At 46.2% G+C, this 18,455-nt stretch overlaps 1 protein-coding gene across 1 annotated transcript in view; it reads left to right on the plus strand.

Annotated features, from left to right (window-relative positions):
- LOC135083240 (uncharacterized) overlaps positions 1-18,455 on the plus strand; it is a 70,954-nt gene that overhangs the window by 43,160 nt on the left and 9,339 nt on the right. Inside the window, exons 11-17 of the mRNA XM_063977979.1 lie at positions 488-658; positions 2,523-2,679; positions 3,228-3,355; positions 5,172-5,351; positions 6,631-6,682; positions 9,275-9,417; positions 10,382-10,556. Coding sequence (XP_063834049.1) covers positions 488-658; positions 2,523-2,679; positions 3,228-3,355; positions 5,172-5,351; positions 6,631-6,682; positions 9,275-9,417; positions 10,382-10,556 — 1,006 coding nt within the window. The remainder of the gene's footprint in view (positions 1-487; positions 659-2,522; positions 2,680-3,227; positions 3,356-5,171; positions 5,352-6,630; positions 6,683-9,274; positions 9,418-10,381; positions 10,557-18,455) is intronic.

The raw sequence follows: 18,455 nt of genomic DNA on the forward strand, positions 1-18,455 counted from the left end.
GTATGTTTTGTTATTCAGGCGCTACACGATTTTTTCGGATTTTGAAGAAAGCTCGATTACTTGATATTTATTAATATTTCCATAAACATTTTTCTTTCACATATACGCACAAATCATAGGCGCACACATAATGGTTTTAGAGATAGAGCATTCTGCAAAACGTTACCCTGGCAGGAAATGCAAAATCTCGAAAACCTGAAGACGCACAAATCACATTTTCAGCTCACACAATAGAACAAATATAAGCTATCTGCTCGTACACAGTTTTTCTCTTTCCGATCATTCGTTTAGAATTTTCCTGCTAGAACAACGTTACTCCAGCAGGAATCGTTTTTTCCGTTTTGTACCAAAACGACAGCACGCACAAATATCTAATTTGGCGCACATTTACACCACGTTGGGAACTAATTATACGTTCTACTCATATCACTCTATGAGCTACTTTCCAGCTGGAGTAACGTACACGAATTATTTTCCTTGTTCCCAGGTCGGCACAATAATGAAAGAAAAGGACAGCGGGCTAGGCATCTCGCTCGAGGGCACTGTACGGGTGGTCGCCGGCAAGGAGGTGCAAGCTCGGCATTACATCAGGGCGATCGCGCCCAACGGGCCGGTCGCTAAGCTGGGCCTGCATAAAGTGGGCGATGAGCTGTTGGAGGTAGGTTTTATCTAAATATAAAAAAGGAGAAACTAACTGACTGACTGACTGACTGACTGACATATCAACGCGCAGCCTAAACGACTAAACGTAGGCACTTGAAATTTGGAAGGGACGTAGCTTAGGTACCGTAGAGGTGCAATAAAAAAAGGAATTCCCGAAATTTCCACGGGAACGGAAATTAGTGGGAAAATCCTTTTGTATGAAAAATCTAAACCACTTAGACGCTTGCAATTTGGCATGCAGGTACCTTAGTAAACTTAAAGCTTAGTTACAACAGGATATTGCAAAATTCCCACGGGAACGGGAGTTAGCGGGAAAAAACATTTGTATGAAAAAATCTAAACCGCGTAAGACAGATGAAGGGGGTAAAACGGGACCCACGCGTACGAAGTCACGGGCGGCTAGCATTCATATAAATAAGGTTAACTTGAGCGCGCGCACATCCGCTTACTTTGAAGGGAGTTGGATGCGGCAGACGCTTGCGGTGCATACGTGGTAAACCCTGTGTGTAATAGTGTGCATCTCAATATCGCACTAGTAGATCCCATGAGGTTTTAATTAGTAGGATCTGCCCCTATGGTGGGAAAAGTTCAACATAGACCCTGGCTGCCCCCGCGGTCGTTCCACATGTAAAAACAAATATTTTCTTGACTTAAGTAAGTACACTAGTTTGGAGTTGGTTCTTTAAATCATATTGACAACTGTGACTCTTTTGTACAGTTATAGCCCGACCAGGAACATAAAAACCCTCGCCATGTTGCGGAAAACTAATGGTACTAATTTCTTTTAATGGCAACAGTAACTGAAAACTTCATTGACATGTCACCTTGCATGCCAGTCTATTGCTGTCAAAGTGTAAACAAACTTTGTTTTAAATGTGTGCAATTGATTTTGTGAATTAAATTGCTTAAAACTTTTTATAGTCGTGAAAGAAAAATGGTTCACAATGTGTTAAAGTATTTGTCGAAGAGAAATACTAAGGGTTCGGACAATATTTTCATTGAATAATGTTTCCGACAAAGCTTGTCAAATTGACTGACATGTTTATCGTATAGTACAGTCCACTATGAAAATTAGCTGTGGTTTGTTTCAACTACCTATTTTAAAGATTTTTGTCACTTTCTAAGTGTTGAATTTTATGAAATTGGAAAAGAAGTACCGAGTTTGAAGCGTTCATGAGCAGACATTGCAGTTGAATATTCAAGTTCTGAATTTGATTATTGATGAATAATATAATAAATCCTACTAGCTCGATTGATGGTTTCATTTAATTTATTTAAGCCAGGTTACCTATACTAATATTTTTTCGTTAATTTATGAAAATATCAAATTAGCCCGTAATCCTGAATCCTGATACATAAAGTTAGCCTACTAATTTAACACAGGTACGACTGTACTCAGTGTTGCACTATCAAATGCAATTGTCGCGCCTCTATGCCAGGGTTTTTATGTTCCTGGTCAGGCTATAACTATTGCTAAAGCTGTTTTTTAACAGTTAAATAATAACATAAATATTTGTAAGTTAAGTGTGAACATAAAAACTGTGTTTACCATGAGTTTACATGAGGTGTTGCTAGCGAGTGCGTCAAAAATTCAATGAAGATTTTAGTTCTTGAAAGCAGGCGCTAAAGGCTCTGTACAATTTGTCAACCAGTTAATGTCATTTTTAACGTAATAGCACATCTAACGTAAACTAAAGGTAAGCACACAGTTATAATGCACTTTTTTACTGTATTTACTATATCTTTGTAATGTACCATATCTTTCCTGCTACTCCTGTGTTTATTAATCTTACTTTTTGATTCTTGTGTGTCAATATGTTTTGCAAATAAACCATATGTCTATCTATCTATTTCTCCAGGTTAACGGCTGGCGAGTACTAGGCGCGCATCATGTGGAGGTGGTGACGCGGCTACGGGCTGTGACGTCACCAGTCTTGTTGGTGTGCGTCAGGAAGCAGGAGGAGCACCGCATGGACAAGATCGAGGCCGCTGGGATCGCTAGGGTGAGGAAACTTAGTATTTATTGAAGAAGGGAAATTGCGACTACGGGATTATTCTCACCTCTCGTTCCCACCGCTGCAACTCCTGTGTAGCCTGGATCTATAACTTGACTGCCAACAAAAACACAACCAGTGAAGGTCAAGTTTGTCCCAGGCATTGCGACTGTGATAGTTGTGATATTATATCGCTGGTGAGTATGAGGTGGACCAGAAAATGTAGTGTAGTCAGGCCTTCCACTCTGTGGACTGACGATCTAGTGAAGGTCTTGGAACAACGCTGAAGAGATATATCGCTGGTGAGTATGAGGTGGACCAGAAAATGTAGTGTAAGCAGTCCTTCCACTCGGTGGACTGACGATCTGGTGAAGGTCTTGGGAAGCCCTTGGATGTGGGCAGCACAGGATCGATCGTTGTGGAAATCCCTGGGAGGGCTTTGTCCAGCAGCTTGAAAGAAATTAAGAATACAGCTGGCGAGTACTAGGCGCGTATCACTTGCAAGGAGTCTTCTCAATATTGAAGAAGAGACTTAAAGTTCTGGTAGTTAAGAGATATACGGCTGAAGAGTACTAGGCGTGTATCACGTGGAAGTGGTGACGCGGCTGCGCGCGGTGACGTCACCAGTCTTGTTGGTGTGCGTCAGGAAGCAGGAGGAGCACCGCATGGACAAGATCGAGGCCGCTGGGATCGCTAGGGTGAGGAAACTTATTTTATCATAGAAGAAGGGGCATTGCGATTGTGGTAAAGTCCGGTCGCCGAGCGGATACAGTCTCGTCCAATGACCCCAAGCTACCCATCCTTATCACTCACACGTAATTTTGTTAGCGCACTCTCACTGCGATCGTCGTCACAGTTGCGGCTGCAATATAATTTCGAGTGAGTGGACGAAATTTTATGTGTTCGGCGACCGGACTTTAGTTGAGATATACGGCTGGGGGGTACTAGGTGGACCAGAAAAGGCAGTGTAGGCAGACCTGACACTCTAGCGGATACATGCTTGAATTTAATATCTCAATGGGGAGACAGGAATCGTTTGCAGTTTGCCCCTCACAAAACTTATCAGCTTCTATTAAAAGGTAATCTTAAAGTTTTGCCTCGCATTAAATTCAATGAAATAACTGTTAAAAAACGGGAATCTGTTTGCTATCTCGGACTAATTTTAGAGAAAAACTTTAGTTTTGTCGAGCACATTAAACAGATCGGTGAAAAAGCTAAAAAGAACTTTTATGCCTTAAGTCACATTTCAACCTCGACGTGGGGTCTAACGTTTAAAATCCTCCGAGTAATATATTCGGCCACTTATTTAAGCTCCATTTGCTATGGTGCACCAGTTTGGGCTGACAGAGCTACTATAGGAGCCGCTCGACGGAAACTACTCCAAAGTCAACGCCTTGCATTGATTTTTCTTTGCAAAGCTTATAGAACTGTGAGCACGGAGGCTCTGCCAGTCCTGGCTGGTGTACTGCCGGTCGACTTAGAGGTACAAAAGCGTGCGGCTATGTACTTCGCATCAAGGGAAAATATAACCTCCGATTTCTTAAATAGCCGCGATCGTTCTAAAATAAGTCGATTATTTGATTCCCGAGTAGTCGTTGAAGAAGATTTACTTAATGAATGGCAAAAAAGATGGGATACGTCAGTCAAAGGACGTCACTTATATAAATTCTTCCCGAATGTACGCGAACGTCTAACTAGGCGATGGTTAGAAATCGACCATTGCTCGTCGCAGTTCCTCACGGGACATGGCAACTTTAAACATAAACTTCACGAATTCAAACTAGTTCCGTCTCCTTTTTGCGAGTGTTCCACTGATGATGTCAGTCATGAGCAGTCTGCCCATCATATCTTGTGGGAGTGTGATCTTTGGAAACATGAACGTGATATAATGCTTAATTCAATACAACATACATCTGTTTCCGCAATTTATTACACCGATCTTGTCGCGACAAGGAAAAATTTCCGTGCTTTTAAGCGATTTTGTGAAAAATATTATTGGCAGGTAGTTGCTAATTGCTCATAAGATAGGCCCCCTTAATTTAATTTATTGTCCGTGGTGCATAATCTTTTTCTTAAAGGTTTTAAACCTTTGTTTGTCACCTGTCATCCGCTTTGCAATGGAGGGAAGTCGAACCTTAATTTCGAACTCCTCCTATGTTCTTCTGATTAATTTCGTTGCGGGTCCAATGACAGTTTAACTTTCCCCCGGGACAAACTTGACCTTCATTGGTTGGGTTTTTGTGGCGGTCAAGCTGTAGATCCTGGCTACACAGGAGTTGCAGTGGTGGGAACGAGAGGTGGGAATAGTCCCGTAGACCTGACACTCGGTGGACTGACGATCTAGTGAAGGTCTTGGGAAGCATCTGGATGCAGGCAGCACAGGACCGCGTCATTGTGGAAATCCCTGGGGGGGTTTTGTCCAGCAGTGGATATAATTAGCTTGGAAGGAATTAAGGATACGGCTGGCGAGTACTAGGCGCGTATCACTTGCTAGGAGTCTTCTCAATATTGAAGAAGGAACTTAGTAGTTCAGATAGTCAAGACATAATATTATACGGCTGGCGAGTACTAGGCGCGTATCACGTGGAGGTGGTGACGCGACTGCGGACGGTGACGTCACCAGTTCTGTTGGTGTGCGTCAGGAAGCAGGAGGAGCACCGCATGGACAAGATAGAGGCCGCTGGGATCGCTAGGGTGAGAAAACTTATTTTATCATAGAAGAAGGGACATTGCGATTGTGGTAAAGTCCGGTCGCCGAGCGGATACACTCTCGTCCAATGACCCCAAGCTACCCATCATTATCACTCGCACGTAATTATATTCACGCACTCTCACTGCGATCGTCGTCACAGTTGCGGCTGCAATATAATTACGAGTGAGTGGACGAAATTTTATGTGCTCGGCGACCGGACTTTAGTTGAGATATACGGCTGGGGGGTACTAAGTGGACCAGAAAACCTAGTGTAGGCAGACCTCCCTATTCGGTGGACCGATGATCTAGTGAAGGTCTTGGAACAACGCTGAAGAGATTATATCGCTGGTGAGTATGAGGTGGACCAGAAAATGTAGTGAAGTCAGGCCTTCCACTCGGTGGACTGACGATCTGATGTAGGTCTTGGGAAGCTCTTGGATGTGGGCAGCACAGGAACGATCGTTGTGGAAATCCCTGGGGGGGTTTTGTCCAGCAGTGGATATAATTAGCTTGTAAGGAATTAAGAATACGGCTGGCGAGTACTAGGCGCGTATCACTTGCTAGGAGTCTTATCAATATTGAAGAAGGAACTTACGGCCGAATACTGAAACGCCATTTAAATATTTGACAGCTTCTCAAATAGTTAAGCAGCTCCTAAACTTACATTTCGCATACTCAAAACAATATCTAAGCAGTTCTCAATTTTTAAGCACCTCTCAAATTAAGTTGCACTCAAACGCAACTCAAATGAATTTTCGCATACTGAAACGCCATTCAACGCTAAGCATTACTCAAACAACTGTCAAATCGTCTTGAGCAGCCGTTAAATTTGAGAGTGCTTGCGCGGTATCTTAAATCCTATTCTTATACCTAAATCGACCTAAATAGTGGTAAATAATGTATGTGTCATCGTTATCATTTCTTTCGAGCCTCGAGGAAATAGGTACCTAGATCTAATCGCAGGAACGCAATGAGGCTGAACGCTATTGAAAAATATTATTATAATGACATGCAATTCCGAGCGATGTTCCGCGTCTCCAAAGAAACGGTGTTGTTTCTGGATTCATAATTTGGAAGCTCTTTGAAACCCCTCACCAAACGCCATACAACCAGTGAACCAAATACTTATTATAACCCTACGATTCTACGCAACGGAAAGTTATGAACGTGTACTAGGTGATATCTTCCACATCGAACAGCCAACTGTGCATCGTATAGTGCACAAAGTAACAACCAAAATAGCTGATATGAAATCGCTTTACATAAACATGCCTATTTCAGAGGAATATGGGGACATCGCAAATGGATTTAAGCTATAGCAGCATTTCCAAGAGTTTGTTGATTTGTCAATTTGATGCTCTGTCAACAATGATAAATATCAAATTGTGGTTACGTTTCGGTCCACGATCGCCACTTAATAGATTTCAACAATAAAAAGTATCAGCTTTAAAGTTATTTTTTTAATTAAATAAAAATGCAAGCATTAATTTTTTTATATAATAAAACGAGATTTATATATAATAGAAACTTAAAATAAACTGTTCTATGTTAAGTTGATTGAGTATATTTCCATAAAAGACAATACATAACCAAAAGATGCTGCGTGTAATGGATAAAAAACGTAAAGTCATCATTTGTGTAAATGAAAACATACTTTTTTTGGTAAATGTTGCCATTATGTAAACATTTGAGAGCTGCTTAGCTGATCACGGCTTGAAATCCGTTGAGTGGCGTTTGAGAATACCATTTAAAATTGAAGGATACTTAAATTTAGGAGCCCGTCAGCTGAGTGAAAGATTTGAGTAGTGTTTCAGTATTCGGCCGTTAGTAGTTTAGATAGTTAAGAGATATACGGCTGGCTAGTACTAGGCGCGTATCACTTGCAAGGAGTCTTCTCAATATTGAAGAAGGAACTTAGTAGTTCAGATAGTGTTAAGAGATATTCGGCTAGAGAGTACTAGGCGCGCATCACGTGGAGGTGGTGACGCGATTGCGGGCGGTGACGTCACCAGTCTTGTTGGTGTGCGTCAGGAAGCAGGAGGAGCACCGCATGGACAAGATCGAGGCCGCTGGGATCGCTAGGGTGAGGAGATTGTCTTTTTATGAAGCCCCACTCGGTGGACCGATGATCTGGCGGAAGTTTCAAGAAGCACTTAGATGCAGGCAGTATAAGATCATCCGCAGGGGAGGCCTTTGTCCAGGTGTGGGGAATGAACGAAACGGCTGGCAAGTACTAGGCGAGCACGAGTTAGTGATGCGACTGCAGTTGAAAAAAGGGACTGCGATACGAATGTTTTGGCTTCCAATAAAGTCTAACCAGTATAGATTGAGTAGTCCTGGGGGTCTAAACTGCTTTTTAGCCAGGGAGACGGGGTAGTATCTCGCCCAGACGCTTTTTTGGACCGGTACCCCCCCTCTCCATTGCTTACATAACATCGAAATTTTGAGCAGATTCCCTCCCCTCTTAAACACCTAAGAACAAAATATGCAGTTGGTATGCAAGTGCCTTTTTCTGCCCCCTCCCCCACGCTCCTCTGGATACTAACTAGGGGCATTTTGCACTAACACCACCACTCAATAAATTCCTCCTATCTCACCAGAACCAGATCCTGGGCGGCAGCCTGCAAGACCTGCTGGCGCCTCCACAGCGGCTGATCAAGGCCAAGTCCGAGAGTTCCGTGGCCTCGCTGTGCAGCGCCGCCACGGTCTTGTCCGCCAGCCACGACCATGACGGTGAGGTTTTAGTTTAGGAATACGGGCTACACTTCGGAGAATGTGCGAAGGAATTAAAACCTGGTCCGTGAGCACGTAGAATCCCGTCCAATGACCCCAAGCTACCCTTCCCTATCGCTCGCGCGTAATTATGTTGCTGTCGCGCTCGCACACTCACTGCGGGCGCCCGTCGCACAGTCGCGAGCGATAGGGATGGGTAGCTTGGGGTCATTGGACGGGAATCTACGTGCTCACGGACCAGGCTTTATACGACCTAAATCCACCAGCCCCCTTCCATCACGGGGAACCAGCGTACCATCCCTACATTGTCGACATTCCACCAGCTCGCACTAAGCGTTTCGACGACTCGTTTCTAATGCTAACAGCTAGGGGCTGGAATTCGCTGCCTGCTGCTGTATTTACTGAACACTATAATCCGGGCATTTTCAAGGCGAGAGTGAATAGGCATCTCACTTAACACCTGGTGCGATTGCGGTCAAATACCTGCCTTGTCTAGCATAAAAAAAAGAATAAGAACGAATTGAAAATGGCCCAACGGTGTCGGTGTTGGACTGCCGATTCCCGATTCCTATGGGAATCGGCCTATGGGGTGCCGCCCGTTGCGTGATCGTTGCAGCCCAGCCCTAGAAGGCGAGGACGCGGTTGAATGCAACCTAACTACGTATGCGGCGCGCACGCACACACTGACAAAATTTGGCGCAACCACGACTGGCTCCCCGCTAATTCACGCTAAAAGATGACCTACTCATTTGTATTTACTCTGGCAATAATCACAAGGCTGGAATGGCCATGGGCGGGTAGAGGGAAACTAACTCTCGAACACAGACGTCAGACATGTATTTAGCTTATAGGGGTTAACGAGAATATTACTTTTTTTTTTCACTATGGAAAATCGTTTTTACCATAAAAAGCAATAATATGAGTAACGCTATGCTTTCCTCTCAGCGCTAGCCTACAATAAATTGGTCGAGTCCAAAGCGAGTTGTTTATACGACTATGACAGCCCGCTCGGCACTCGATGCGAACTCAGATTCGAAATGTTTCAATTTTTTTATGTAGATAGTGTGATATTTATATTGTTATCGATTGCACAAAGATTATCACAGATCACTTTTCAGAGCGGAGACGTCTTACTGGCAAATGTTTTGTTTTGTTAGTACCAAATAAAAATTTTTCGTTCTTTCTATTACAGAGTTCTGCACAGACGACCTGGAAAGGAACCGGTCGAGGTCTTTGGAGCCGCTGAGCGGGCTGGCGATGTGGAGCGACCACATCGAGTACATACAGCTGCTCAAGGAAGACCGGGGGCTCGGCTTCTCTATTTTGGACTACTTGGTGAGTAACTTTAGTCTGGTATGTGAGCACGTAGAATTTTGTCCAATTATGTTGCTGTCGCGCTCGCACACTCACTGCGGGCGCCCGTCGCACAGTCGCGACAGCAATATAATTGCGCGCGAACGATAAGGATGGGTAGCTAGGGGTCATTGGACAAAATTCTACGTGCTCACAGACCGGGTTTTGGTCATCATCATCGTTTCAGCTATAGGACGTCCACTGCTGAACTGACTTTAAATGAAATAGACCTCCCCCAATGATTCCATATTGACCGCCATAAGTAAGTAGTAATTTACAGTAAAATTATAAAGAGCCTGACGGATTAGCAAGTTGAAGTAACGGTGGCTAGGGCACACGGAACTGATGGTCGATGGGGGTGAATAATCCTGGAATGAAAGCTACATACCGATCCAGCACAGCGTGTGACGTTTACCCAAAAAGTGGATAGACGATTTAAGGTTAGAGGGAAATTATTGGGGTAGTCTATGTTCAGCAGTGTACGTTCTGTGTCTGAAATGATTATACCATATTAGAGTATCACACTCAATAATGCACCACTTAACGCCACTGTACAATAAGGTCCTGTCACTCGCTAGTGGCTAAGACAGTGTCACCAACTAATATTTGCATCGGTACGGGTCTATTCCCACCTCTCGTTCCCACCACTGCAACTCCTGTGTAGCTTGACAGCTTGACCGCCACGAAAACCCAACCAATGAAGGTCAAGTTTGTCCCGGGGAAAGTTAAACTGTCATTGGACCCGCAACGACATTAGTCAGAAGAACATAGAAGGAGATCGAAATTAAGGTTCGACACTGAACCGGTAGGAGGACTATCGCATTGTCACTCACTAGGATGGCATTTTCACTTAACAGATTGGCACCATTATAGATTAAAGTACCGGTCATTCGCCGATTGTATCAACTGTTAAAAATATGAAGGTGTTTATCCTTTGTCTTCCCAGGATCCATCCGAGCCGGGCAGTTCAGTAATAGTGGTCCGGTCGGTGGTGGGCGGCGGCGCGGCGGCCAGCGACGGCCGCCTGCAGCCCGGCGACCGGCTCATCTCCGTCAATGGCCTGGACGTGTCGCGGAGCCCGCTCGCTGCGGCCGTTAGCGCTATCAAGAGCGCGCCCAAAGGTAATCTGCTCCTCGCTGCCAGCAACGGTTCTTAAATCTTGAACGTATTGTTTTAACGCACTATGCTAACGCATATGAGCTAAGTGTCATCTCCGTCAATGGGTTAGACCCGTGTGTCACGGAGCACCTTCGCTGTTGCCGTTAGGGCTATTGCGCTAAAAGGTACTTTTTAAAGCACCACATCTAACAGACTTGCTATGAAGCGGGGTGATGTCCACTCTCCGTCACTGGTAGCTTCTCTTGTTATGCTTTAGGCACTAATCACGAGTCTAGTCACATGTGCTAAGCGCTGTCAACGCCATCAAGAGCGCATCTTAGTTCTACTGTCCATGACGCGTAGCGTACGACATAGTACATCATCATTATCATCATCTCAGCCATAGGACGTCTACTTGAATATAGGCCTCCCCCAATGCTCTCCATGTTGCCCGGTTGGTAGCGACCTGCGATATAGTACTCAGGCGATATTGACCGCATCACCATCACTGAGCCGGGCAATCGTGGTCCGGTCGGTGGTGGGCGGCGGCGCGGCGGCCAGCGACGGCCGCCTGCAGCCCGGCGACCGGCTCATCTCCGTCAATGGCCTGGACGTGTCGAGGAGCCCGCTTGCTGCGGCCGTTAGCGCTATCAAGAGCGCGCCCAAAGGTAATCTGCTCCTCGCTGCCAGCAACGGCTCTTGAATCCTGAACGTATTGTTTTAACGCACTATGCTAACGCAATTGAGCTAAGCGACCGGCTCATCTCCGTCAATGGCCTGGACGTGTCGAGGAGCCCTCTCGCTGCGGCCGTTAGCGCTATCAAGAGCGCGCCTAAAGGTAGTAACCTTACACAACAACACGTAGGAATAACGCACTTCTTTCAAAAGACTCCATGTATTGTGGCGTGATATCCACTTCCCGCCGCTGCAGCGCTAAAGGTATTGTTTTAACGCACTATGCTAACGCACATGGTATAAGCGACTGACTCATCTCTGTCAATGGCCTGGACGTGTCGAGGAGCCCTCTCGCTGCGGCCGTTAGCGCTATCAAGAGCGCGCCCAAAGGTAACCTTACTTAGAAGTGTCTGCTCCTCGCTGCCAGCAACGGCTCTTGAATGCTAAATGTATTGTTTTAATGCACTATGCTAACGCACATGGGCTAAGTGTCATCTCCGTCAATGGGTTAGACGTGTGTGTCACGGAGCACCTTCGCTGCTGCCGTTAATGCTATTAAGAGCGCGCCTAAAGGTACTTTTTAACGCACTACTGTTAACACGTTGAGTGCGAAACCAGGTCTATAGACCTTGTGTACGTCTCGCTTACCGTGCGGCTAAGAAAATTATAGTCTTCCTTGTCGTGCGAAAGGCATAACTTCAATTGGGTCCGGTGTAGGAAAGTGATGAATATATATCTATGATGTATTCTTAAAATAGAATCCAATGATGTACCTACCTTAATACCAGGTTTTTAGACCTGGTACCGCACGGAAGTAATAAAATGTCTTCACAATGCGAAACCAGGTCGAAGCACCTTGTACCCTGCGCACCTGGTACCGCACCCCACGCTAGCTTCGTGCAGCCAGTGTTGCCTCGCATTCGTAAGAAACGCACATATCGACATGGCGTCAAGAGAAACAAACAAAATCAAAACTGCAAATTGATTATAATTTAATTTGCTACACGATTTATTGCTAATTTAAATAATGTTTTTCGTGACAAACATTTGAAGTTGTAACTAAATGTTATTAAATAATATGTTTTCTTTAAATATAGCTTATTTAACTATTTATGCACGTATGTCTTATTTGTAAAATATTTAGACTAAATTATTAAAACATCTTTGTTTGTTACTTTTTATAATTTTTATGAAAACTTAATTTAAACTATCGATATTTGTATTTCACATCCCTAGAATACCCACCAGACTTCCCTACTTCAGTGCGGCACAAGGTGCATAAGCCTTGTATTTTGAATATAGCTATAATTTTTATACTAAACAAGTTATTCACGAACGCCTTCAGGTGTATGTCAATAAATGCATTATTATTAATATTCAAAGAAAAAAAACACAATATCTATTAAAATGAAGCCAAAAATAAAATTAATGTATCTTAAATATTACAAGGTCTTTAAGCCTTGTGCCGCCACAACGTAAGTTTTAATACCAGGTTTACTGACCTTGTACCGAAGGAACGGAAAGTATTAGAGAGTTAGTGCCGCAGCAAAGGTGTTAACAGACTTGCTATGAAGCGGAGTGTTGTCCACTTTCCGTCACTGGTAGCTTCTCTTGTTATGCTTTAGGTACTAATCACGAGTCTAAGTGCTGTTAACGTCATTAAGAGCGCATCTTATCCTACTGTCTATAGCGCGTAGCGTACAACATAGTGCATCATCATCATCTCAGCCATAGGACGTCTACTTGAACATAGGCCTTCCCCAATGCTTTCCATATTGCCCAGCTGGTAGCGACCTGCGATATAGTACGCAGGCGATATTGACCGCACCACCATCACCGAGCCGGGCAGCTGTGATGGTCCGGTCGGTGGTGCGACGGCCGCCTGCAGCCCGGCGACCGGCTCATCTCTGTCAATGGGCTGGACGTATCGCGGAGCCCGCTCGCTGCAGCCGTTAGCGCTATCAAGAGCGCGCCCAAAGGTAACCTTACCACCACAACACAGCAACAGAGCACCTCCTAATAGACAACAACACGTAGGACTAACCCACCTGTCAATAGTTTACACATTGTTACTAACTCTACTAATATAGTTAAGTTCAAATTGTTACTAACCAAACTATAGACTGGTTTTGTCTGCAAATAAATGATTTTTATTTTATTTATTTATTTATTTAAGAGTGATTGTATAGTCCGGGCGCCCGGCGATCACTAAGAGCCATTAAGAGTGCGCCAAAAAGTACTTAATATTACATAGAACTGTCAATAGACTCGGATACATTGTATACTCAGCGCGAAATTCGCTCCTCGCTGCCAGCAACGGCTCTTGAATCCTGAACGTATTGTTTTAACGCACTATGCAAACGCAAATGAGCTAAGCGACCGGCTCATCTCTGTCAATGGCCTGGACGTGTCGAGGAGCCCCCTCGCTGCAGCCGTTAGCGCTATCAAGAGCGCGCCCAAAGGTAATCTTACACAACAACACGTAGGACTAACGCGCCTGTCAAAAAACTCCATGTATTGTGGCGTGATATCCACTTCCGCCGCTGCAGCGCTAAAGGTATTGTTTTAACGCACTATGCAAACGCAAATGAACTAAGCGACCAGCTCATCTCCGTCAATGGCCTGGACGTGTCGCGGAGCCCACTCGCTGCGGCTGTGAGCGCTATCAAGAGCGCGCCGAAAGGTAATCTTACTTAGAACGATCTGCTTCTCGCGACCAGCAACGGCTCTTGAATGCTAAATGTATTGTTTTAACGCACTATGCTAACGCACATGAGCTAAGTGTCACGGAGCATTATTAAGAGCACGCCTAAAGGTACTTTTTAACGCACTACTATTAACAGACTTGCTATGAAGCGGGGTGTCGTCCACTCTTCGTCACTAGTAGCTTCTCTTTTTATGCTTTAGGTACTAATCACGAGTCTAAGTGCTGTTAACGTCATTAAGAGCGCATCTTATCCTACTGTCTATAGCGCGTAGCGTACAACATAGTGCATCATCATCATCTCAGCCATAGGACGTCTACTTGAACATAGGCCTTCCCCAATGCTTTCCATATTGCCCAGCTGGTAGCGACCTGCGATATAGTACGCAGGCGATATTGACCGCACCACCATCACCGAGCCGGGCAGCTGTGATGGTCCGGTCGGTGGTGCGACGGCCGCCTGCAGCCCGGCGACCGGCTCATCTCTGTCAATGGGCTGGACGTATCGCGGAGCCCGCTCGCTGCAGCCGTTAGCGCTATCAAGAGCGCGCCCAAAGGTAACCTTACCACCACAACACAGCAACAGAGCACCTCCTAATAGACAACAACACGTAGGACTAACCCACCTGTCAATAGTTTACACATTGTTACTAACTCTACTAATAAGTTAAGTTCAAATTGTTACTAACCAAACTATAGACTGGTTTTGTCTGCAAATAAATGATTTTTATTTTATTTATTTATTTATTTAAGAGTGATTGTATAGTCCGGGCGCCCGGCGATCACTAAGAGCCATTAAGAGTGCGCCAAAAAGTACTTAATATTACATAGAACTGTCAATAGACTCGGATACATTGTATACTCAGCGCGAAATTCGCTCCTCGCTGCCAGCAACGGCTCTTGAATCCTGAACGTATTGTTTTAACGCACTATGCAAACGCAAATGAGCTAAGCGACCGGCTCATCTCTGTCAATGGCCTGGACGTGTCGAGGAGCCCCCTCGCTGCAGCCGTTAGCGCTATCAAGAGCGCGCCCAAAGGTAATCTTACACAACAACACGTAGGACTAACGCGCCTGTCAAAAAACTCCATGTATTGTGGCGTGATATCCACTTCCGCCGCTGCAGCGCTAAAGGTATTGTTTTAACGCACTATGCAAACGCAAATGAACTAAGCGACCAGCTCATCTCCGTCAATGGCCTGGACGTGTCGCGGAGCCCACTCGCTGCGGCTGTGAGCGCTATCAAGAGCGCGCCGAAAGGTAATCTTACTTAGAACGATCTGCTTCTCGCGACCAGCAACGGCTCTTGAATGCTAAATGTATTGTTTTAACGCACTATGCTAACGCACATGAGCTAAGTGTCACGGAGCATTATTAAGAGCACGCCTAAAGGTACTTTTTAACGCACTACTATTAACAGACTTGCTATGAAGCGGGGTGTCGTCCACTCTTCGTCACTAGTAGCTTCTCTTTTTATGCTTTAGGTACTAATCACGAGTCTAAGTGCTGTTAACGTCATTAAGAGCGCATCTTATCCTACTGTCTATAGCGCGTAGCGTACAACATAGTGCATCATCATCATCTCAGCCATAGGACGTCTACTTGAATATAATAGGCCTCCCCCAATGCTTTCCATGTTGCCCGGTTGGCAGCGACCTGCGATATAGTACGCAGGCGATATTGACCGCACCACCATCACCGAGCCGGGCAGTTCAGTAATAGTGGTCCGGTCGGTGGTGGGCGGCGGCGCGGCGGCCAGCGACGGCCGCCTGCAGCCCGGCGACCGGCTCATCTCCGTCAATGGCCTGGACGTGTCTAGGAGCCCGCTCGCTGCAGCCGTTAGCGCTATCAAGAGCGCGCCCAAAGGTAATCTTACACAACAACACGTAGGACTAACGCGCCTGTCAAAAAACTCCATGTGTTGTGGCGTGATATCCACTTCCGCCGCTGCAGCGCTAAAGGTATTGTTTTAACGCACTATGCAAACGCAAATGAACTAAGCGACCGGCTCATCTCCGTCAACGGGCTTGATGTGTCTCGGAACCCCCTCGTTGCTATTGTCAGTGCTATTAAGAGCGCGCCCAAAGGTAAAGAACAGAGTTTAGCGCATCATTTCTAGGACTAACGCACCTGTCGATTGACCCTTCATCTCTGTCAAATGTCACGAAGCCCCCTCGTAGCAAAAGTCGCAAAAGCAGTATCTACCATTAAGAGCGTGCCAAAAGGTACTCTTTAACGCACCACATCTATTAATGTGTGACGATATGACGCGGCGCGTTGTTCACTCTCCACCATTGATGACTGGCACTGGCTCGCATTGTCCACTCTCCACCACTGGCATTGATGACTGGCACTGGCTGTGACATTGTCATTGATGACACTAATATCACCGAGCCGGGCAGCTCGGGCGTATCTAGGTTTGTTTTAAGGGGGGCGGGGAAGAATTGTGCGATTAGTATCACAGTTCATGAGTTAGTACATGAAACATCACACCATTCTGGGGGGTGATCTAAATACGCGCATCTTAAGGTACCTACAGAGTTTGACGAATCATACATAGGATAGGACTGACCACTATGACCGAGCCGGGCAGCTGTGATCGTGGTCCGGTCGGTGGTGGGCGGCGGCGCGGCGGCCAGCGACGGCCGCCTGCAGCCCGGCGACCGGCTCATCTCCGTCAATGGCCTGGACGTGTCGCGGAGCCCGCTCGCTGCAGCCGTTAGCGCTATCAAGAGCGCGCCCAAAGGTAACCTTACACAACAACACGTAGGAATAACGCACTTCTGTCAAAAGACTCCAAGTGTTGTGGCGTGACATCCACTTCCCGCCGCTGCAGCGCTAAAGGTATTGTTTTAACGCACTATGCTAACGCATATGATATAAGCCACTGACTCATGTCCGTCAACGGGCTTGATGTGTCGCGGTACCCCCCTCGTTGCTACTGTCAGTGCTATTAAGAGCGCGCCAAAAGGTTAATAATAGAGTTTTACGCATCATTCCTAGGACTAACGCACCTGTCAATAGACCCTTATCTTTTTCAAATGTCACGAAGCCCCCTCGCAGCAAAAGTGGCAAAAGCAGTACCATTAAGCGCGTGCCAAAAAGTACTCTTAACCGCACCACATCTATCAATGTATGACGATATGACGCGGCGCGTTGTCCACTCTCCACCACTGGCATTAATGACTAGCACTGATTGTGACATTAATGTTGACCACACTACTATCATCGAGCCGGACAGCACGGGCGTATCTAGGGTTACTTTTAAGGGGGCGGGGAGGATTTAGTATCAGTATTCATAGCTCATGAGTTAGTACTATTAAACATCACACCATTCTGAGGGGGTGAGCTAAATACGCGCACCTTAAGGTACCTACAGAGTTTGACGAATCATACATAGGATAGGACTGACCATTATGACCGGCTATATTTGTTCTTTAGGTACTACTAATAAGGTGTCTAGACTCATGTGCTAAGCAGCGCTGTCAATGCTATAAGGAGTGCACTAAAAGGTATAGAGGCGCGTTAAGCCTTTGGCCTAGGGGGGCAGCAAGTCACATTTTTTAGGTACATTGACCACACTACTATGACCGAGCCGGGCAGCTGTGATCGTGGTTCGGTCAGTGGTGGGCGGCGGCGCGGCGGCCAGCGACGGCCGCCTGCAGCCCGGCGACCGGCTCATCTCTGTCAATGGCCTGGACGTGTCGCGGAGCCCGCTCGCTGCAGCCGTTAGCGCTATCAAGAGCGCGCCCAAAGGTAATCTTACTTAGAACGGTCTGCTTCTCGCGGCCAGCAACGGCTCTTGAATCCTGAACGTATTGTTTTAACGCACTATGCTAACGCACATGAGCTAAGCCTACCTAACCTTCGCAACTGCCGTTAGCGCTATTAAGAGCGCGCCTAAAGGAACTTTTTAACGCACTACTATTAACAGACTTGCTATGAAGCGGGGTGTTGTCCACTCTCCGTCACTGGTAGCTTCTCTTGTTATGCTTTAGGCACTAGTCACATGTGCTAAGGAGCGCTGTCAACGCCATCAAGAGCGCATCTTAGTTCTACTGTCCATGACGCGTGGCGTACGAAATCATCATCATCTCAGCCATAGGACGTCTACTTGAATATAGGCCTCCCCCAATGCTTTCCATGTTGCCCAGCTGGTAGCGACCTGCGATATAGTACGCAGGTGACATTGACCGCATCATCATCACTGAGCCGGGCAGCTGTGATCGTGGTCCGGTCGGTGGCGGGCGGCGGCGCGGCGGCCAGCGACGGCCGCCTGCAGCCCGGCGACCGGCTCATCTCCGTCAATGGCCTGGACGTGTCGAGGAGACCTCTCGCTGCGGCCGTTAGCGCTATCAAGAGCGCGCCTAAAGGTAATCTTACTTAGAACGATCTGCTTCTCGCGGCCAGCAACGGCTTTTGAATCCTGAACGTATTGTTTTAACGCACTATGCTAACGCACATAACCTAAGTGACCGGCTCATCTCTGTAAATGGCCTGGACGTGTCGCGGAGCCCACTCGCTGCAGCCGTTAGCGCTATCA

This window comes from Ostrinia nubilalis, chromosome 23 (genome assembly GCF_963855985.1).
Source record: "Ostrinia nubilalis chromosome 23, ilOstNubi1.1, whole genome shotgun sequence".
NCBI lineage: Eukaryota > Metazoa > Arthropoda > Insecta > Lepidoptera > Crambidae > Ostrinia > Ostrinia nubilalis.